Raw genomic sequence first — 24,410 nt, forward strand, 5'->3', positions numbered from 1 at the left:
CAATAAATTTGGTCTGAAAATCAATAAAGCTAAGATAAAAATAATGGTGGTCGACAGATTCCACACTATTGAACTGGCTAACATGTTACAGGAATACCAGATAGTGGACAGTGTGGTGCTGGAGAAGAATGCTTCGCATACCTTAGACAGCTCATAAGACAAACGTTTCCTTTCTAAACCAACTCGAGATTAAAAAAAGGCTGTCCACACTATGTCTGCAAAGTATTCGGCAGTTTTTCTGTCACGTGGTTCACAGATGTGACGATAGTTTGAAGATATTAATTGTTTCTCGGAAACGTTCCAGGAAGAAGATCAAGAGGACGATCACCAACTAGATGGTCCGACCAAATTAAGAATTCAGCTGGAAACTCATTCTGCGAAGATCTCAGACCAGCTGAAGATAGCGATCAATTGAGAAAAATTGTTAGAAATATTGAAGGAAATCAGAATCCTCAGTAATGGGGACACGACAGGAAAGAAAGAGAGAGAGAGAGAGAGAGAGAGAGAGAGAGAGAGAGAGAGAGCCACAACACTTAATTTCGCTAATAATAATTGAAATATACAAACACACTACTGGAACAGTTAAAATGCTTGACACACTCTCAAACAAATTTCATCTGGACCAAGGTATCAGACAAGGATGTATTCTCTCTCCACAATTATTTAATATATATGGGGTCATATTATGAAAAGATCGCAATGGCGAATGGCGATTTCATGAACTCTAAAAATGAGATTGATAAACTGCTTAATATTCCCAATACTGACATACATATGTAAATCATGAACGCTACGATAAGTGGAAAAAAGTAACCACTGAAGTTATGTTGTGGAATCATGTTATGAATTCCATGGACCGACAACAGGACAAATAATTCAATTTAAGATGAACTAAGGGTCAGCAAACGGCTATCCAGCAATTAAAAACAATTAAAATACTTTGGACATTGTATGAGAGCAAAGACAGAAAACATGGAAATAATTATTAAAAAAGGAAAGGTATAAGGCCGCGAGTAAAATTCAAGAGAAAAATATAAGAATATGCAAAAGGCTTATGCATTACTTAAAAGAAAAGAGCAGAGATAAAGATATGTGGAGACAAATAACACACGATGACCACTACACTCCCTCCGGGGGTCAGGACTGAAGAAAGAGATATAGTAGAGGTTTTCAGGACTGAAGAAAGAGATACAGTAGAGGTTTGGACACTTTCTGAAACTTCTTTAGGAAAGCTCGAGGCCTTCGAGATGTAGTGTTACAGACGAATATTGAGAAGTATATCGGTGGATCGTGTGATTAATGTGGAGGTCCTATTTAGAATGAGCAAGGAATGCGAGATTATTAACACTATCAAAAAGTCCAAATTAGAATATGTTGGCCATGTCATGAAAAATGAACAGAAATATGGCTTATTGCAACTTATTCTTTGCTTTCTTCTATTGCGCTGACCAATAGGGATATCTTGGTATGGGTTCGGAGACACACAGGCGTGGAAGGGAATGTATGGGCTGACGCTCTGGTAAGACAGGACTCATCCACTCTACCCGTGGGACTCGAACCGTTGATTGGAGTACCCTTCAGTACTGTACCAACGTCTCCTTCTAGACAGTAGAAGATGCTATCTGGTGGTTACTGCTCACTGTAGATTCAGCCACCTTCATTTTCTCGGATTGTCGGATGGCCCACGATGCCGTCTTTGTAATGAAAAGCAGAAAACCTCCTCACATGTCCTTTGAAAGTATCCGGCACTGGCCTATTAGAGGTGGCAGATCCTGTGATATGCCTTTATGCAACTGAGCTAAAGGAGCGAGTTTAGGTCCTTATGGGCCTTGTCCGTATAATAGGGATGATACCCTAAGTGTCTGAAGGGCTCACAAATGGGCCCTGCCCCAATCTACCATAACCATAACCATAACTCATTCTTAAGGGCAAGGTATTTTGAAAGAGAGAACCAGGTAGAAGAATACCTTGGCTTCAAAACCTGAAAAAGTGGTTCAAATTGTCTACAACGAGACTATTCCGAATTTTGAATAGTTGCAACCAAAGTTAGAATAGCCGTTATGATCGCCAACATCCGGAACGGATGGGTACCGTAAGAAGAAATGGACAAAAGAGAAGCTTTGTGCTGTCCCAGAGATGCATGGACATGAATTAGAGTATGTACTTATCATGCCCAGAGACGCATAGACATATATTAGTAACATTTTTTATAGACTTTAAAAAGGCATTTGGTAGGGTTAAACATAAAAAGCTTGTACATTATATTAAAAATTAAAAAAATATTGAGAGTCGTGATATAAAAATTCTCATATTTATTAGACTCAAACAATCAAAATAAGAGTTTGCAACCAAAATACACTAGATATTAAAATACAGAGAAGAGTCCACCATAACTTAAGCCCGTATTAACCCTAATACGGGCTTAAGTTTAATTTAAAGAGAGCTAAGTGTATGGTAATAAATCACCAGTTACAAATATCCGGCTGATAATTGAAAACATTATAATAGGGAGCATGGATACCTACAAATACTTGTAAACATGGATAAGATCAAATATAGACCAATCCAAAGAAATCAATACACATATTGACGTAGTACATATAAATAAATTACCGCCTTTGAATTTTGGTGTTACACAAAAACCATACGAATTACATAGATAGCTAGAATGGTAGCAAATAAGCTGAAATAATATTAATTACGAAAAGACGAAAACTTGAGTACTTAGGGGACGTAATGAAAGGGCAAAAATACTCATTGTTATAACATATTAAACAAGGCAAAATTCAAGGTAAGCGAAGTGTGGGAAGACAAAGAATATCCTGGTTTAAGAATCTGAGAGAATGGTTTGAATGCAGTAGCGCAGACATATTTAGAACGGGGGCCAGCAAGATCCGAATAGTCATGATGATTTCAACCTTCGATAGAAGATGGAACTTAAAGAAGAATAGAAGGAAGAGATTTCGAGTGACAAAACAAAAACAAAAACGAAACAAAACTAATATACATAAACAAATGCTGGAAACCTACAATAACAAATGATATTTTATTTTTAACGTTTGTAATATGTTTATACCGGTTATTAAACAAATAATTTTAATATTTGCTACTGCCGTTTTTTTGGGTATTTTAAATAAAAATCTTTATAATTTTTTAGGTGCTGAATCTTTTCTTAGCTTTGCTTTTGAGCAATTTTGGTTCATCAAGTTTATCAGCCCCAACAGCTGACAATGACACAAACAAAATAGCCGAAGCATTTGTTAGAATCGGTCGTTTTAGCAGATGGATCAAGGCTGGTGTGGCAGATATCGCTAAGTTGATTAGATTTAAATTAACAAACCAAATATCCGACCAGCCGTCAGGTGAGGGACCCTCCAACAGTTGGAACCAAGGTTTTTATCCAACAAATCTGAATAGCTCGCTAACTTTGTGCTTGTTGCCACTCCGTAGTGCTTATACTTCCTAATATTTTTCGAGGAGTATACTTGTATCGCATGTAGTATATAGTACACTTCTTGCAGTGTATATTTGAACCACAGTGGACTATCTTTTAACAATATAACTCTTTCCTCATGTGCAAATATCTATAACAGCGTTTCTGTAAAAACATATTCAATTGCTTTTACTACAATTAACACGATGTCCTCCTTTCTATTTTAATTAATTAATGCGTAATTTAATTAGTTCAAATAAATACTTCTCTTTCATTGACGATATTGCGTAGTTTAGTTCGTTATGGCGTTTGAATAAGCCGTATTTGCTTATAAGAGTAAAATGTTAACACGAATCGGAATATTGGAAATTGGACTGGTAATAACATCTATACACTTACAAGCCAAATTAATAACTTATCTCTGATATTACTTTATCAAGCCGATTAGCTCTAATATTCGTAGTAACCAGTTGTTGGTTTAAATTTCAAGCTTATTTTTAATGAATCCTGAACTACTAAGTAGTATTCAACTATACCATAAGGGAAAGAACAAGTACTAAGTGCTTTAGTGGCAAGAATCTTACCAAATACACCTTTCACTCACCTTTTTAACAGCTTTCAGTCATTATATTAATTTAATTTTATCAACGAGTATTTCCGGAAATACTCAAATACTCAAAAGTGATTAAGTGATTGAAAAAGGTGATTCCTCAAAAACTAACAATTACAGACCCATAAGCATTGTTTCTACTTTTGGGAAAGCGATTGAAAAGGTTATGAAACAACAATTTTATTCCTATTTTGAGTCCAATAATTACTTTAGATACTCACAATATGGGTTTAGAAGTGCTCGTTCTACTACGAATGCGGTATATAATGTTGTGAGCGAGGTGATTGAGAGGCTTGAACGCGGCAATTGCATAGTAATTTCTTTTTGTGACTTGTCGAAAGCTTTTGACTGTGTTTCATACGATATTTTTCGCCACAAATTAAATTACTCTGGAATCAGATATATCCCTCTTAAGCTTATAACTTCTTACCTATGTAGCAGACACCAGGCGGTAGGTCATTTTCTCGATTTTCTTTCCGTAAAACATGGAGTTCCACAAGGTTCGTTCTTAGGACCTCTTTTGTTTACTATTTATGTCAACGAATTGTCTAAATTCATATCTCCCTATAAATCCATACAATTCGCAGATGTTACGACATACTTTATATCAGGAAAAGATATTGATGATTTAAAAATGTCTTACGAGGAAGTTTCTACTAAATCTAACCCATGGTTTGCTGTAAACAAACTAAAACTTAACTAAAAAACGCAAAACTTGATTATATCTTCATGTAATTTACATAATGATCCAGATAATAAAGAGACTGTTAAACTATTGGAAATAACCATAGATAATCGACGGAACTGGTCGGCTCATATCTCACAACTAAAGAAAAAGCTATCAAGTTAATTATTTGTTATTCTCCATTTCACTCACACTTAAACTATGGATTAATCATATGAGGCAATTCAATAAATGCGCTTCAAATTGTTAGAATGCAAAATAAAGCTATCAGGATTTTAGCAGGGGTTGGTTATCTAGAACACTGCCGACCTTTCTTTATCAAATTCAAAATTATGCCGCTAATTAATCTGTTGATATTTCGAGTTCTGAGGGAAATTCATGGGATGTCCATGTTCACAATACGCGAAACTGTCACTACTTACGAAGAAATTGCTGTAGATTGCGTCTTTTAGATAAAAGTTGCCTTAACTATAATTATTTCAATATTTTACCAAAAAGTATTAAACAGCTAAGCTGTAATAGTTTCGAAAAGTTATAAAGAAATATCTTCTGAAACATTGCTTTTACTGCTCAGAAGAATATTATGATACATTGCAGAACATCCACTGAACTGGTTACCGAACTTTCTTTTTTATATACTATGTATTTTTGACGTGCTACAAACAATACTTGTATTTGTTAGGTGATTAAATTAATAAAACTTAAAACTCTGGATCTTTTGCCCGGTACATTGCCTTCAACTGTCATTCATTCCATGCCTTCTCTTCTTCTAGTTATATGTCCAAAATATCTTGTATATTCTGTTTGATAGTTATGGTGAGTCTAGTTTTTATATTAAGTTCTTCCAGTATTGAATTATTTATGCGATGTGCGGTCTATGGTATATAATTTTAAGTAAACGTTTCGGTAAAAAATTAAAGATCATATAACCTTCTAGCTAAGGTCTAGTTTTAGGGTTTTCACGTCGCGCAAGCATCCCTAATATGACTTCACGGCCATTTACATAGCCGTGACCGACGACTTTACGTGTCCTCCGCAGCACGTTTCGGAACATACCAACATAATACTGACACTCTGTCTACTGTTGTTCAAATAAATACTGAATTGAGTAACCAGATATTTTTCAACTTATTTAATATGATAAGTTGGAGGCTTTTCACATATTTTTAAACAGTCATAGAATAGTACCTAGTCATTAGAAAGAGAAAACAGGTTATTAAAATATATTCATACATTTTTATTTGTTTGGTGTTGCTACTTTTCAGTTGGCATTACGTGAATAGACTTCGTCGTAATGCTATTTTAAATATCATTTAACTTTGTCCCCGCATGTCGTCTTTCAACATCCAAATAGATGTTAGAGTTAGAAAGTTATATGAGGCTATTGTATTCCAACTGTTTAATTTTTTAATGATTAATATAACATAGATATTATACAAACTACAAAACAAAAATAAAAAAAAATTATCACATATTTTTGTTTCTACTGTCAAAAGTTTGCTATGATGTCTATGGGTACTTTACAGAGAGATTACAAACCTCGATATTTTAGATCCACGTGACGGAGGCCTAGACATTCCAGGTGACGAAATACTTGCAGACGGCACGATATTTAAAGATAAGAAAAGTCCAAAAGATAGGTTAGAAGTAACGATAGGTGATGGTATGGAGTTCACGATACATGGTGACTCAAAAACTAATATAAAGCGGGCCAAAAACGCTATTAGTAAAAAGACTTTAGGAAATTCAATTTTGGAACATGGGGATTTTCTAGGACATTTAGACGATGACGAAATTAGCAACAAATCGTATGGTAGTCATAAACATAGGTTCAAAGATGAAAGTCATAAAGGTAGTGCTGATGTATTGGACGACCAGGAAGAAAAGAGAGATGCTAGTAAAGAAGAATTAGGAATAGATGAAGGTAACAATATAAATCACCTAAATCCATATCATAAAATATTTTTTTCATCTTTTGCTTCTTAGGTTGTATACTTAGACGTCTTAATGTATCGCAGTTAAGATTTCCTGTCCTTAATAAGAATTTTACTTTTATTGCTATTAGTTTCCTTGTCTATTTTACTTATTAAACTGGATATTCATTGACATACATACTATTGTTCATAAGTTAATGACATTGTTCTTTGATTCTAGCTTAATTTCTATTGTTCCAACCAATACATTATATATTTTATTGATCTTTTTGTTACACTCAGGTGCAAAATATTCGATATATGACATATTTTCAATTTATTGCGAGTTTTAAAACTTAGGATTTGTTATATGGCATATATAAATTTATAGAAACCGTCGCACATACGTCGATTTAATGGATTTATGCGGGCAAAATTATTTTACAGCATAGTTCTACTCAAATTGGTACAAATTAAACGAAATATTGTTTTTTTTTAAATATTGGCATCTATTTTTCATGGAAAAAATCAAAATCAAATTTTAAAATGAACAAAAAATATATAAGTTTTTGTTTTACCTCATATCAGTGTTTGACATATGGAACTCAGTATTCGGGTCACCTCGTAAAAACATTTGAATTATTTTAGGGCAAAATCACCCTGATTCGACCCTTTTCTGTACACGTTTCTTGCTGATTAAAATGGTTAATAGTGGTTCAGAAGTTAGAAGTCTGTTGAATATATCTAGGTTGCATTCCTCCCTCGAGAACTTTCATGCATAGTTCTCGCGGTATAATCGAAAATGCTTATTCTTAGCTTCTGCTGCCTCTTCCGACAGCTGTCCTATGGGTAATAAGGCATCTTCAATTATTTCCGCACCATGAACTTATATTTTATGCATGGTCGGTGCCATCCATACAGATCGATATACAGTTTCGCTGTTGCTTTGAAATAATCATCAAATTGTTGGACGTCAATTTGATGACCACTTGAAATTGTTTCCAATATAATCTTCAATTTATATATCAATTTAAAATTAACCTTTGTTATATCGGCAACTAGTTGAGGATTTTCAAAAAATCTTCGGCTAGTATTGCCGTCATTAGTGTTCCCGAAATTGGCTTTTGGCATGTCGATTAAAAATCCAGTTTCTTTTCTAAATCTTTCCTGAATATATATTTTTTGTGAGCACTTCTATCTTCTTTTTTTCGTCAGTTCTCTTTTCTCCATACTTTTGTATTGGTAATTTGTATGTCAAATGTAAAACGCTTTCAAGCATTCCGATTCTGACATGTAATACCTAGAGACCAAATTCAATAGCCGTAGAACTCGTACTTAATTTTTTTATTCAGATTGTTAAAGTCTTTAGATGTCGCTCCGCATATATAACACTGACTTGTAAATCTTGTATTAGTTGCAGCATTACAAACCTTGCCATCAATCATGGTCATCTAAAAAACATGATCAAACGTGAATGTGTTCCCGTTCAAAACAACTTCAGTACGTGTTAAGTTCTTAGCAGATTCTTCAACGTAACTGATCTTCTCGTTCGTTACACCAACTGTTTCTTTCACAAAGCTAAATCGTATAGGTCTACAATATGTAGGCAAGGACGGAATTGGGTTTTCCCAAATTACTTTTTTACCTTCTTTGCCACATATTATTCGAAGTGGAACAAAAGAAGATAGGAATATATGCGCATCCGACGCAACGTCATCGTCAAATTTCTGTTTGTATCTGGCTTGTTGAGATCCGTCACAACCCTATTTACGAATAATTTTTAAAGACTTCCTTTCATTGTCATTGATACCCCCACTGATAAGTGGTGAACGGATTTATTAATAAAATGTGTAAACTGCTTTCTGCGCAAGTACTTGAAACCTTTATGCAAACCGTTGGCAGGTAGCATTGTTTTTTTCCTTTAACAATAAGTCATAGGATGGATAAAAAGATTTATTTGTATTTCTCATGATTTCGTACTGTCGCTTGGTTAAATCAGCTTCAACAAACATTGCTAGGGCTTGCAACGGTGTAAGAGCAGTAATGTCTTCTTTATCTAATTTTCTGAACGCATCTCTATATTCATCTGCACGAGTTTACTTACTACTTACTACGTCCTGTAATAGTTTATTAGGACATGAAGCTCTTGCTCTTTTATCAACAGCGGTGATTCCGACGTCAGATATCTCATTTAAAATTTTTAAATAACGTCCATTGCTGATATCCAACTTTTTTAAGAAAAACATTTTGCAAACCCTCATTTTTTTTATTTGATAGTAACGCTCTCTCTCTTATTAGTAACATCTTCTGCACGTCGTCGTTTGGGCAAAGCAATATCTGTACAAGACGTAATGAATGCATTATGCAAATTCCAATTTTCTAGACCCCAGAATTGGTTAAATATTCCCTATTTTTGTTCATCAATGAATTTTTGACACTCAAATTTGCAAGTATGTATGTAAGTTTCCAAAGTCCTTGCTGTTATTAACTTGTTTTTATAGCTAACGTATTCTTCACCTGCATTCTTTTGTCGTTTTCTTACTTGCCTCTTATCTAAATTGCTATATCTCAAACGTTTTTTTGCCCTTTTTCTTTAATACCACGTTTAAATTAACATTTGTTGTTTTGTATATCACGATTACTATCACTACTACTATCTTCTGTTGGACTATAGTTTTTGTCCCCTTCTGAATTGTCATATTCCGACTAACTGTCATATTTTGAAAAGGAAAAGAGGACACGTTGACACGCATTTTAAGGTTATGCTATCAGTTTCTTTCATCTATTTCTTTCTGAAGGATTGAACACTATAAAATAATGTAATCTATAAAACGCATTAAAGACTTACCTTGCATTATTTAAAAGTTATTTTACAAATTATATTAATATCCCTGCGCACAAACAACTACAAAGGTTTAGAACAAAAGCAGGACATATTCACTTGTACCGCTTATACAGAAGACCATTACCAGAAGTTTTTGAGAGCTTTTATTTTTGAGAGCTTTTACTTCTCACATACAGATGTCCGTACTGTACTGCGTTTTGTACTTATACCATTTTTACATTAACAAATATCAACATCCTCTAGCCACTCGTGCACATATCTCACTTTTCCACAAAATGTCACTTGTACCACCTTTTCTGTAAGTCATAATTATTAATTTCTATACATTATTTTTAAGTTTTTTATGACTTATAAATAATAGAAATTTCTGTTTTTGTCAAAAATTAAGTTAGATAAGCGGCAAGAAATTAATTTGTTATCATACCCATTTTAATAACTAGACTAACTTGGTATTAGAACGTTTTGGGTTCAGAATTTTTAATTCTATTAAAATGACATAAATGCCAACGGATGCTGCAAGAGCAGTCAGTGGCTTTAACACAAGATGGTCGTAGTCAATATTATGACGCTCAGGTTCTAGATGTAAGTCGTTGGTCTGTTCAAAGAGCCATTCAGCGGTTCAATCAAAATGGCAACTTTGTAATTAAGAAACAGACATCTAATGTCAATTGAGCTGGCAAATCACTTGAACGAATTTCAAAATGTGGATGTAAGTAGGTGGACAGTTCATCGACTATTTCATGAAGCGAATTTATTATCCAGAAGACCAGACCTATGTCAGCAGGTATTCGTGGAACACCGCAGAACTCGACTAACTTGTGCAAAGGAACACGGAAATTGGAATTACGCAGATTGGAGTACTGTTTTGTTCTCAGATGATTCCAAGTTTTGCTTGAGGTCACCAGTTAATCGCGAAAGAATCTGAAGAAGACAAGGAGATCGATTTTCCCAATGCATTATTGCCTACAGAATAACCTATCGAGAAGGCTTAGTTATGGTTTTCGCTGGTATAATTTCCGATGCCCGTACTGACTTAGTTCTTGTAGATGCAGGTTCTGTGACAGGAGTATATATCAACCAATTTAGCTAAGCATGTGGTACCTTTTGCTCCATTCATAGGATCTAATTTTATTTTTATGGACGATAACGCGCGTCTTTACCGTCCTAGAATCGTCAGTGAATAGTTAGAAGATGTTGAGATTGTCCGTATTAATAGGCCAGCTTCCAACCCGGACCTCAATCCAATCGAATATCTATGAATTTAAGCTACTAGGAAGATGAATTTAAGCTAGGCTACTCCGCCCAAACAACCAGCCTGGAGCTTAGTGCGGCTCTTCAGACACTATGGAACGAATTGGTAAACTTCATCTGATTAAGAGCAATGGATACCACAAGAGTCGTGGCTTTAGTGCAAGGTCGTAGCCAATATTTTAACATATTTTAAGAAATAGACATTTAACTGCAATTAAGCTGACAAATCGCCTGAAAGAAGTCCGAAATGTGGATGTAAGTAGGTGGACAGTTCCTTAACGACTTAATGAAGCGAATTTATTATCTATAAGAGCAGCCCTATGTCCAAAGTTATCCGTGGAATACCGCAGAGCTCGACTTGCTTTCGCAAGTAAACACGAAAATTAGAATTACTCATACTGAAGTAATGCTTTGTTTTCGAATAAGTCAACGTTTGGCTTGAGGTCACCAAATGGTCGCGAAAAAAACTGAAGAAGATAACGATTTGCCAATACAACATTGCCTACAGAATAACTTATCGATGAGGCTCAATTATGGTTTGGCCTGGTGTAAGTTTCGATGCCCGTACCGACTTAGTTCTTGTGGATGGAGGTTCTATGATAGAAGCAAAGTATATAAAAACCTTTTTTGACAAGCATGTAGTACCTTTGACGCCTTTCATGGGACGTAATTTTATTTTTATGGCCGCTCACGCGCCTCCACACTATACTAGAATCGTCAATGAATACTTAGAAGGCGTCTAGATTGTCTGTATGAACTGGCCAGCATTCAGCCCCGACCTCAGTTTAATCGAACATTATATGGGATACACTTGGCAGATAAATTCAATCTCAGCTACTCTGCTCAAACAACTTGCCTGAGCTTAGTGCGGCTCTTCAGATAATATAGGACGAATTGGACCAACTTCATATTTAAAATTGAATTACCACAATGTCAAGACGTATGTAAGCTGTTATGAAAGCCCAAGGAGAAAATACAGGTATTAATAACAAATGATATAAAAATTATTTTTTTATAGCTGTTTTTTATCAACAAAGCTACTTTTCATTTTTTTCGTTTTTCGAATAATGTCAATTTTTTTAAATAAATATTTTTTTGCATAAGTCTTTCTTAAAGCTATACTCAATGTAATAAGGAGCATCTCTAAAAATGTCTTCTTTTCTATAAAATAGGAATGGATTGAATTTTTTGCACCTGTGTAGTTCATGCTTCTATTTTGCCTTCATTCCTGTCCTAAAATTTACTTTTTTGCTTTATCCATATTCTACACATTCAAGTTCAATACCAATGATTCTAGAACTAACTGAATTGTTAATTTAAAACTTCTATTTTAAAGAAGTTTTTAGTTATTTTAAATACCTTGTTTATCATTTAATATCAGAACGGTGTAATCTTTATATCAAAGACTGTTTATGTACTTTGCTTTTGACTATTTTTTTTTTTGACTCGATGTGTCTTTAGAGAAAGATAGTCTTTCCCAATTATGTATAAAAAATTTCTTTTATTTCTTTACCAAATCAACTGTCATAAAAATAAGGATATTGTACCCCATATTCCTTCCTATCAATACGATCATTGTAGTGGGTGGTTGCACAAGATTGGGTGGTATATTTTGAGTATATGATCCATTGTGCTCCCAATAATCACATAACTATGTTTACATCATTTTTATTGCAGAATTAGAAGATGAATGCGACTGTCAAGGGCCTTTAGATGAAGATCTTATCATAGATGCTGCAACAGAAGACATAATTATTGATGAGTACTCCGCAGACTGTTTCCCAGAAAAGTGTTACAAAAAGTTTCCGTTTCTGGCTGGTGACGAAGATTCTCCCTTCTGGCAGGGGTGGGGCAACCTTCGCTACAAAACTTTCCAACTAATAGAAAATAAGTACTTTGAAACAGCTGTTATCACCATGATCTTGCTCAGTAGTTTGGCTCTAGCTTTGGAGGACGTCCATCTGTCAGCACGGCCCATTTTGCAAGATATACTGTATTATATGGATAGAATTTTTACGGTCATATTCTTTTTTGAGATGTTGATCAAGTGGTTGGCTATGGGTTTTCAGAAGTATTTCACCAACGCGTGGTGCTGGTTAGACTTTCTTATAGTAATGGTATCTCTTATAAACTTTGTGGCTTCTTTGGCTGGAGCAGGTGGTATTCAAGCTTTCAAAACCATGAGAACGTTGAGAGCTCTTAGGCCTCTGCGTGCAATGTCACGGATGCAGGGCATGAGGGTAAGTCAAATATTCACTTTACTATTAATGCAATGGTTTTAGAAAATTATGGCAGATATTATTGATTTTGATCGGGTAAATAAGTCCCTGTAAACACACTGTCTTTAACGAATACAATTGCAACAAATCACTCTTTGAGAGAAATCAATGTTATCCGTTTCTCTTTGTAATCTGTTTTATTTATGCACTATTTTGTATTATGATTGAGCTCCCTTAAAGATATACTTTGTTATCTCACTATATAGTAATTCTCTTATTGGTAGATTACCTAATGTTGCTCTACACATAAAAGTTTTTAACATTTTGACTGCGCACTTTTTAGGGATAATGTAGGCCTGCTGCAGAAGAGTATTTTTGTAAAAATACTTATGTATTTGTTGTTATGATATATACAGGGTGTTAACAAATTTTTGAGTTGCGACTTACATGCGTCTCTCCGTCACAGGGGTAGTAGGACCTCAGTTGATATTGTCTTTCAACTCCTCCCATATGCTTATTGTAATGAAATATGGAAGCAGGTTTGCTCTTCGTTTGTTGTCTTTTGTCTATATATTCAATCATGTCGTTTCCAAATTCGTTAGACGTATACAAAATTCCCTTTTGTCTTTCCATTTTCCTACCAATATGTTATTACAGTAGACCGTAACTGTTTCACCTCTCTTTAATTTTTGTGCTATTACTCCTCTAGGATTTTCTTTTAGTTGACATTGGGGGTGCCAGTGCAGTATGCACTTGGTGTGTATACTGCACCACACAGTGTAAGTACCATAAAAATCAATTACCTATATTACCTTCCTCATCCTCTGTATGTTCTTCCGAATTCGATTCACCCCAACCGCAATCCCACTTACATCAAACCATCAACCACTTATATAAAACTCTGAATAATAATCATCATCATCATCGGAATTCTGCAATATGTTTAAAAGTTCTTCTTCTATTAAAGGTATTTTAGGTTTTTTTGGTTTTGATGGAACTGCCACATCATTATCCATATTTAGTTCAAAAAAAAAGAGAAACTTAAACCGGCTAATAGTTTTAGGTAGGTTATGTTCTAAAAAACACGCTCACAGATTCACAAACACGTACCTCTAATGCTGTTGATATACTAACGTGTTTAATTTCAACGAGCTCATGGCTCACCAGCGAGCCATGCGCATCTGACAATGGAAGGATCCGGCTCACCTAAGAGCCATGCGCAGTCAAAGTGTTAAAACTCACTATAGAACAAAATTTTTCGTTGGAGTTTAAAAGTATCTTGGAAATAACATTACATTGTTCATGAAAAAGTGATAAATTAAAAAAATAGGACATTAAAAACAACCGTAACCTTTGATTAAAATTTCTATTCCTTTTTTTTTGTCGTAATTATTTTATTGTTGAAAAATAGGTTTTAAAGAATACAGTTGTGCCTAAATTAAAATCAAAACACGTTTACTTTATTGTCTTTAATACAGACAGTTAAATATCTTCTTTTTAAGAAGTCGTTTCGTCGTTATAAGCTTTTGTACCTCTAAGCCTCTATTGTTTATCAAATTTAAATATTTTGACACTCACTGGATTTAATGAGTTTCAAAAATTTTTTTTCTTGGCACTTTATTTATTTCCCAATGATAATACATTGGTTTCCGGACTTAAAGGCTTTGGTCTGGAATTATTTCTTGCTGGTGTTTGGTCTGCGACTGCAATCAACGATCAGTTGCAATCTGGAACAGTATCGATACATAGCATTTGATAATGTAGTTTGTAGTCACGCAAAAATATAAGAAAAAATAATTGCAGACCGCGACACAAAAGCCTGACAACTATACCATTACGTCCATGAAACCCTTGATACGTGTTACTATTCAGATAACTCTCCATAGATTATAAAAAGATTACACTACTGTAATTAATTTTATATAGCTGATTGAGTTTAGTGATGAGAGCTGCTATATCAGTTTTTTACTTTACAGATAAATTTCTAATTATTGTATATAGAAGTAATACGCATACTGTGAGAGATTTTATATTGTCGCTCTTAGGAGGCGTTTAAGTACTTAGGACGTAAGGCAAATTTGAATTTTTTTTTATCTACTACTATATCCCCCCCCCCTGATAGGCGGAGTATACCGTACCGTAACGTTTTTCTGTGTTCCCCTTCCCTTACCAAACCATTACGTAATACATACACACACAACAATTTTTGTAGAACAAGGGTCAGCTCCGAGTGATATGTGTGTTCCAATGGAATAGTGGGACCTACATGTCCCAATATCAAACCGGTGGAGTGGTACCTATCTGACCCCCAAGCTATAACCAACCACCTCTCTCCATCGCAGGATATAACTAATGGGGCGGCTTTGTACTGAAAGTTACTTTGGATGCCCTGGGTAATGGGACATCATGTTTTACTTTATGTGGTTAAGCCACCTAATTTTAAGGGTAGCTAGAAAAGTTTTTGTCCCTATGAATGACTAAAGTTAACTTTTACATGACTTTGGACTTGTGTCCCAAAATGGGTATTCCGGACAGCGAGTCACCGACCTACGTCGGTGCAGACTTAGGTCGGTGATTCTCCCCGGATTGTGTGTGCTCGGTCACTTAGCGGCTGAATTGGCAAAATATTTTTGTTCTCCTTGTCGGCTAAGTGCCTTAAGGGTCTCACATCGAGCCAAAGCTTGTCGATACGTGACCTCGATACTCATATTCCGCGAGCTTGGTCCTTTTGAAGTGACTATTTTTACCTAAAAGTAACAATTATGTAACGAAAACTATTGGAAAGTCGCTAAAATAAACTTACTTGGCCCCACCGTTACACACATTTTTAGCTTCATCCCTATTGGTCTTCTCGTACGTTCTTCTCTTTTAACTTCTTTTAATAATAAACCCATAAACTAACATATTTATTTCTGCATTTGGAAATACAATTGGAAACAAAAACGTAATTGAAATAAAATATTTTATTCAAAATAAAATGGTATTCTTAACAAAAATTAAAAATAAAATCAGGAGGTAGGTATTTTTTTCTTTTGGTGTCATACTATAACGTTGTCCCCATAATGTTGGCAATTACATTGGCGAATTGTTCACGTTCTTCAGCTCAGTCAAATGCTCCATTATTGTGTTAATTTATTAGCCTTATAGCCATTATGGACATTTCTAATAATCAATCTGAAGCATATAGATAACTCACATGAATAGATTATTATTTAACTCAGGTTGAAAAACTTATGAAAAGAAAGAGTAGCGCCAACGTTCCTATACAGATTGTTTAGGAGACGAGATATCAAAGTTTCGTTTTTGCAGATTTGACTTTAATTCATCTGGGGGTTTTGTTCCCGGGATTTTATGTCACTGAAAAAAATAGATGTAACTAGATCGACATTTGTGTGATTTTCTTGGAGACCACTAATTGTGTTAATGTCCTCTGCTTAGTCCGTTGAAACAACCTTGTCACTATGGCCGGATGAAACAAGGCTGTACTTGTCACTGTCTTCTACAGAAAACGAAAGTTCCATGTCTTTTTTAATCCTTTTTGTCTTTTGTCTCTTAACTTCTTGTTTCTTTTCTAAATCCGTCTTTCGCTTATTTTCAAGTTCTTCCCTTTCTTTTTTCTGTTTTTTCCTCTCATTTTCCGTCTTCTTTTCTTTATTCTTTTAACCTGTTTGATTAATTTGGTTTTCTTGACACAATAATATCGTTAGCTGTTATGCTTTTACCCGCAAATGCGCAAAGACTATAAAAATTAATCAAATGCAACAATTTATAAAATAAAATTATGGTAGTGTAATTTTTTAAGCTCAATAAATATAAGCCAATCTGCACATTTACGTTTACCGTTTTGTCTTATAAATGCTAGCAGTTAACGAAAAAAATGACCTTTGTATCAGTATTTTACAGGGCATATTTCTGCTATCTGCGTCATTGTATTATTACTTATTTTCTGGTCCCTTTAAATAACCAACCAAACAAGTCATAATCAGAATTTAACGAACTATGTTTTGGAGTTTATTTGAAAATTTTTTTAGTTTAGTTACCCTGGCTTTGGAAGCACTAATTTTGACTTTATTCTATAGGTAGTAGTAAATGCATTGGTTCAAGCTATACCATCCATCTTCAATGTACTGCTAGTGTGCTTAATATTTTGGTTGATATTTGCTATCATGGGTGTGCAGTTATTTGCCGGTAAATACTATAAGGTAATCTTCATTCATTAGCTATTCCAGAACTGGTCTAAATAACTTTCATTTTTAGTGTGTGGATAGTAATAAGACAACATTAAGTTATGAAATAATCCCTGATGTGAATGCTTGTAAAGCAGAAAATTACACTTGGGATAACTCGCCAATGAATTTCGACCACGTCGGCAAAGCATATCTATGTTTATTCCAAGTAGCTACATTTAAAGGCTGGATCCAGATCATGAACGACGCCATCGATTCCAGGGAGGTGAGCAAATATTTAGTTTATTATATAAAATACAGCATTTATACGAGTTTAAGTAGGCAATTGAGGATCAATATTGTGGTCAATATGTTGCACAAATATAATGCATACTAATTTCGCTATCAAACGTACGTACACAGTAGAATATTACTGTGTAATAAGTCTCTTGCAGTAAACATGTGAAATAAGAAGAAAGTGAGTCATTAATCATTGAGCTACTAAAGTAATAAAATAAGAACAGAGTTTCTGGTGGTAAAAAGAATGGTTCTAGGAAATAAAGAATACAGTCATCAAAAATTGTAAAGTGAAATAAATATAACTGTATTAACATTTTTTTAAAATGCTCTGTGACTATTAAGGATATTATGTGATGAACTGTTGAGAGCAGTTACACTTGAAATCAAATTGAAAGGATGTTGCAATCCTAAATTTCTTCTAAGTCAACTTTTTTCAATGACATTATTTTATCTAGTCACCACTCTTCAAGATTTCTCTTGATGTTTTTTAAAAAATATGTAAATAAAAACTGTACACTCTTTTTCTTTTCTTTAATTTATGTAATTAGGGTTTTAATAGTTTGTTTCAGGACCTTTAAGCTAGCGGGGACAAATGAGCGGAATCCAATTTAACTTACGTAATATTTTTTCATTCATTTTTCACTAATTTATTACCACCCTAGTAATGTTTCACCAACAAACCACCCTTAAGGGGAGCGATTCTGCTGGCTTACTCTGGCTCTGACTTTTAAAAAAATATTTTTGAAATACCACAGTATTTGATGGGTTTTTACAAATTTATTACCACCCTTGTAATTTTTCCCCACTTAACTACTCCTTGTGGGAAGTCAGTATTAAGCTATTAAGTGAAAGCTCGAATATTTAGCTTGCTAATTCAAATAAAAATTTTGAAATACAACATGATTCTGCTCGATTTTTACTTATTTTTCGCCCCTCCACTAACCCGTGGTAGATTAGGTTAAAAAAGTAGTTTTTAAATACCACTGTATGCTACAAAGTTTTCCAATTCATTTACCACATTTACAATTGTTTATCCCTCTATCAGAAGCCAATAATTCTGCTAGGTTGAATTTTGAACTGACAAAACAAAATTAAAAAAGGTATTTTTAATATTTTAAAATATTACAAGAAGAAGTCCATCTGACGTTCGTAGACCTTAGGAAAGCATATTATAGTATCCCGCTTGATAAATTATGGGAGGCCCTGGGGAAAACAAATATAAATAGAGAATTGATTGAAGTAGTAAAAACGTTGTACTACCAACAAACAACAAAAATTAAAACAGGAAATCTGACAACACGGTATTCAAAGTGACTAAAGGACTAAGACAAGGATGCTGTATATCCCCAACATTATTCAAAATATACCTCGAAGCAGCACTCAACAAATGGAAGAAAAAATGTACGAATATGGGCATACCACTAATAGACTTAACGTTGTACACTCTGTGCTTTGCGTATAACCAGGTCATCATCGCACAGGACTTTGAAGACATTAGTTACATGATGCGAAAACTATTAGAAGAGTTTACAGAGTGGGGTTTGGAAGTGAATATGGAAAAAACTGAGTACATATGGAAAATCAAGAGATCAAACTATGTGATGACTACAAATACCTAGGAGTAAAGATCACTCAGGACGGAAAATTAGATGCAGCCATTAAGGAACGAAATATATAGGGAACGAAAGGCATAGCCTTGCTGAATAGCGTACTGTGGGATAAAAACATCTCTAAAGAAAATAAAAGAAGAATATACAATACCATAATAAAAACTATTACAACATATGAATGCAAAGTGTGGCCCCTAAAAGACAGAACAGAGAAAATGATTAGAGCAACAGAAATGGACTTCTGGCGCCGCTCGGCGGAAATCTCCAGACGCGACAGAATAACAAACGAGAGAGTCCGAGAAATCATGGGGGTTACACATAATATTGTTGATGACATTAAAACGACACAACTCAGATGGTACGGACACGTAAGGAGAATGCCGGAGAATAGAATACCAAGAAAAATTCGTGAATGGCAACCAAGAGGTAGGCGGAGACACGGAAGGCCTAGAAGAAGTTGGAGAGAAGGAGTTGATAAAGAAATCAGAGAAAGAGAACTGGAGGACGATCTATGGAACGATAGAATGAGATGGAGATTGGAAATCGGAAGACGTCGAAGAACGTTGTAAACCGACATTTATATATATATATATATATATATATATATATATATATATATATATATATATATATATATATATTTAATATTTTTTTTGTATTGTAAAACTACCTTTTACCTTTTTCATTAAGGCTCGTTTGGTGGTGAAACATGATTAGGCTGGTAATAAATTAGTGAAAAATGGGTGAAAAAATATGCCATCTGCAAAAAGTTAAGGGTGATACGTAAATTAAATTGGATTCCGCTTATTTGTCCCCGCTAGCTTAAGAGTCCTGTTTGTTGCGCCACTGTAAAAATACTTAAGGGGCTTATTTAGCTTTTGACAGTGACTTTGAGTGTTGTCATTATTAATTTTTATTACTGCCATTTTGATATTAGTTAAAAGCTGTAAATGTTGTTTCTTTTTGCAGGTAATGTAACTTTAATTTAATATTGTACAACTAATAATAAAGTTGTTCTTTTACAGAGCAATTGAGTCTTATTAATGAAACTTTGCTGATTGAATAAACAAACATTATTACAAATACAATACGTAAATAAATTTTCTTCTCTCCTTTGTACCGATATTTTTATTTTCATTATATACCTGTGAACCTAAAATTGAATTCAAACTGAACAATAAACTAATAAGTGTTATATAAATATTGATAATATTGACCTTCTATGGATCTCTTCATTCTTGTGATGAGAGTAAAGTAACAATTTGATATTCTTTGATTTGTTTCAGATGAACAAACAACCTATCAGAGAAACCAATATCTACATGTACCTCTACTTTGTGTTCTTTATTATATTTGGATCGTTTTTCACCCTCAACCTGTTCATTGGTGTGATCATTGATAATTTCAATGAACAGAAAAAGAAGATAAGTATTCAGTAAAATAGTTAGTCGTTTTTATAAGTCGCTATATACGATTTGATCGTACTTCATTAATCAGTTTACAATTGTCTACTTTAAGATGAATTACATTGTGGGTAAACAGTCGGAGTAAAGTGTGTTAGTGAAACACACATATCCCAATGTTTTCTTTAATTTCCATCGTTAGTATATCACATTTTTTACTTTTAATATTCTAAATTTGTTAGAAACTCTTTTACTTTCATGTAGGCACTGATTTTCTTTAAAACAGATTAGAATTAATCGCTGTTTATACTGCTTTGTTTTTGCAGGTTTTATTATGTGATTATCTCACATTTTTTTGCATAAATCGCTCCAGAATATCAATGCAAATAATAATTTCATTATGCGTGAGTTTTACGATGTAGATTTAACATTTTATAACAAAATATGAAATAAATTCAAAAAATTCGATATTTTTCGTCCTTTTTCGCATACATCTCAAGAACTGCTGTTTTTAGAATAATTTTGTATAAACATAAAAGTTTTGTAATCAAAATTTACATAAGATTATGCTAGTTTCAACTCTTAATAGTTATTACTATTATTGAAAGAATACACGAATTTTTGGAGGAATTTTTATACGTTTACGCAACATGTTAAACGCGTCTACTTGCACGTGCAGTGTTGGCTGTACGGGGAAGACGTTTTTAAATCCCATATATTATGGGTGGGAAATTAAACAAATTATCTACGCCCCATAGAAATGACTCAGCCGCCTGGTCCTCCAAATTTAATAAACCTAATTTTTTGCAGCTGCAAAAAAGGTTGCGGCAGTAGCTGTGGATGCAGGAAAAATTCTACACTAATTATATACAAACTATGTTGTTTATTCTGACTAATTATATACAAACTATGTTTGTCAGAAAGAAAATAAAGAATTTGAATTTGAAAATGGATTAGTATGCAATGCTACCTGCATCAATACCTATAGAGACTTATTCTGAATTAGAAGTCGGCGAAGAAGAAAAAGAAGACTTAAATAATAAATAATTGTTTGCTGTTTGATACCTTTGCTGAAATTCGTGTTCAGCAACCTCAAAAAACCCCTGAGAAACGAGTTTCGAATGATTTTGTATGGTATCTGCATAAAACTCCCAGAGATGAGATATGTACTGTCCACCCTGAGCACCAGGCACATCGTAGACCTTTTCCGACATGATATTCGTATTCTCCGACCCCTAAAATCCCCGAGCAGCAAAATTGGACGTATTTTGTACAATATTTGCTGAGTTAAATTTTTTTAAATTTGCAACTCTGGAAAATGCATTTTTCAAATGCAATTTTTTATTTCTTCATGATTGCATTAGTTCACAAAATTTCCTGACGCTATCACGAATCGAATGTACCAAACTGCATCTCAATCATTGAGTCAAGTTTTGTGCTTCATTGCCTGGACTACAGTGGAGAAACAACATAGATGTAATGTATAGTATGGAAATTTTCCTTTAAATGTCGTCTCATGATATCGTCGACATTATTATCATACCTCGTATGGGATAAAGTGCAGTTTTTAGGAGAGACAAAAAACTTTCTCAATATGCTATCACCTAATTATATTAAAATGTGTCCACTAGTTTATCAGTATAGATACAGAACGCTGATTATAACAAATAATACCATTAGTTTTTCATTTTATTTTTAAACTGGAACAAAAATACATTAAACATAAAATTAAATACTTAATAATACTTTAAATTTGTATAAAAATCATGATAATCGACTTTTATGACTTTGGTCAGTTCCTGCAGGTGGCCATACTTGTCTTTAGGGATACCAGGAGCTGTAGAGTATAAACGATTGGGTTTTTCTGTGGAAAATTTTGAAGTTCTGTAAGGAAGTGGTTTCTAATCATCAGTCATTTTCAATTTGAATTAAATGAGAACACCGGTTCCATAGTATTTTAAGGCTCTCAGATCAGCAATAACAGGATCATCTACTTTTCCTGGGCGAATGGAATTAAAGTATTGTAAATTATAGAGTAGTCTTTAAAAAACTCATGGTTTACATAAATTACATTATAAGGCATAGGATTTTTCGTGCGGTTTCTATAATACTTACGTATTTAGCTGGAACACTTATAACTCTATTTCTATTTTTTCTCTCAATCACACTGTGAACTGAGTCGCAAGTCATTTGTGTATGACCTTTTTCTAAAATGTTTTGAATAATACACACATTTTTTAAGACTGAACACTATAGTAATGCGTTTGCCAGAATAGAGTTTCTGTTTTGATATGTACAGCCATCGCTCCACAAAACTATCTCCTCTGTTTCTGTTTCCTGATTGCTTAAACAAATACAACAGAGATATTTGCAGTATTTTGCACACATTACTAGAAGAACAGGTACGATGGAAAAACTGATAGTCAAGGTTAGAATTGAAGGAAAGAGACCTAGGGGAAGATCTCCAAGCCGTTGGGTAGATCAAACAAAAATATTGATTAACCAGTGGTTACATGAAGCCTAACAACTAGCCCAGGACAGGGAAGAATGGAGGGCAATCATAAAAAAACTGTAAAGGCCTGATGGTGTCACCACATCCCAAAAGGGATTAGGACTGAGGAGGCGGAGGATAGATAATGAAATGGCCTTGAATTCTCTACATTTTTCTACATAGAGATCATTATTTTTCTTTCTTCGATTTAAAAATTGATTCCAAGTACATTGTACTAGATTGCGATCTGTAATAATGTGAAGACATCTTCGGCAACTGCTGTAAAAATGGCTCCAAATATTTATTTTGCTCAGGTTTTAGTGGTGTTGTTTATGTTGTTCTCTTAAATAGTTCTTTGTTAAAACTTTTTAGAGCCCAGTCTCTCGCAGTCCACTCACTAATTCCTAACGTATGTAGAAACATAAACTTACATAGACATAATCTTGTGTTCTTTGTTTTTAAGTAATATTTGAAACTAAAGGACTTTTTGTAAGATGCAGTGTCTATATTCTTTCTAGTATTTAGTACAACTACATCTATTAATCCTGAAATAAAAACTTTTCTTTGACTCCAACCTAAATCTTGCCAAAAATGATTGAAAATTTCTAAACGAACTTCTTGAGTAAAATTATTACAGTGTCTATTTGTTGTCTTAATACACGAACTACTAGTGCACATTGCACCAAGCTGTCTATTCTTTTTCGAGACTGGAACAATTTTTCCTTCGCTTACTTTTCGACCTTGATATTCTTCTCCTCTCTGTCATTTATAAATATTGATATTTTTTGCCGTAATGATGGATTGCCTTGGCCTTTTAATGCCTGTTTGCGTTTTCTTATAGGTTCACTGGATACAGATATATTATTTATAAGAGTATTTTCTGTTTCTTCGGAGTAAGTAGTAATTTCATTCGTAGATTCTTCATTGGAACTACAACTTTCGGTGTTTGTCGGAAGTTCGTACAGTTTATCTGCCGCATCATTAACATTTTAGATGTTACAGGTCTGTCGCTGTTATTACTGTCATCAGTTTCAAGGTTTCTGTATTGATTTTTCAAACCTTCATTGCTTATTCCAGATGGTCCAGATGGTATGTCATGTGCGTTATCACATTCCACCCTTAGAGGAGTTGCAACTATGAATGGAACAGTAATGATGCCTAGTTGGTCAGCAATATCTGCTGGACACTCAATTACAACATTATTTGCTACTGTTTGATTTACTTTAAACCCTACAACAGAATGATTACTATTAACACAATTAATAATAACTAAACATACGTGTATGTTTTTTAGCAACCAAACAATTCCGTTTCTATCCCCACACACACTAGGTAAAGAAAATAATGCAAAACTCAAAAACTCACCTGTTGTTAGAGTAGATTTTTCATCGAAATGAATACCATTAGTATTACTCGTATTATTTATTATAGGTTTATTGAGAACAAGTTTTCAATATTCTCTTGCTTTGGGAAGTCATTTTAAC

The 24,410-nt window shown here is 34.0% G+C and overlaps 1 protein-coding gene across 1 annotated transcript in view; it reads left to right on the forward strand.

Annotated features, from left to right (window-relative positions):
* The window catches only part of para (sodium voltage-gated channel paralytic), a 454,557-nt gene that overhangs the window by 421,994 nt on the left and 8,153 nt on the right, over positions 1–24,410 (forward strand). The window contains exons 21-26 of the mRNA XM_072545653.1: positions 3,158–3,362; positions 6,281–6,652; positions 12,415–12,977; positions 17,036–17,158; positions 17,214–17,408; positions 20,319–20,456. Coding sequence (XP_072401754.1) covers positions 3,158–3,362; positions 6,281–6,652; positions 12,415–12,977; positions 17,036–17,158; positions 17,214–17,408; positions 20,319–20,456 — 1,596 coding nt within the window. The remainder of the gene's footprint in view (positions 1–3,157; positions 3,363–6,280; positions 6,653–12,414; positions 12,978–17,035; positions 17,159–17,213; positions 17,409–20,318; positions 20,457–24,410) is intronic.

Source organism: Diabrotica undecimpunctata, chromosome 10, assembly GCF_040954645.1.
Source record: "Diabrotica undecimpunctata isolate CICGRU chromosome 10, icDiaUnde3, whole genome shotgun sequence".
Taxonomy (NCBI): domain Eukaryota; kingdom Metazoa; phylum Arthropoda; class Insecta; order Coleoptera; family Chrysomelidae; genus Diabrotica; species Diabrotica undecimpunctata.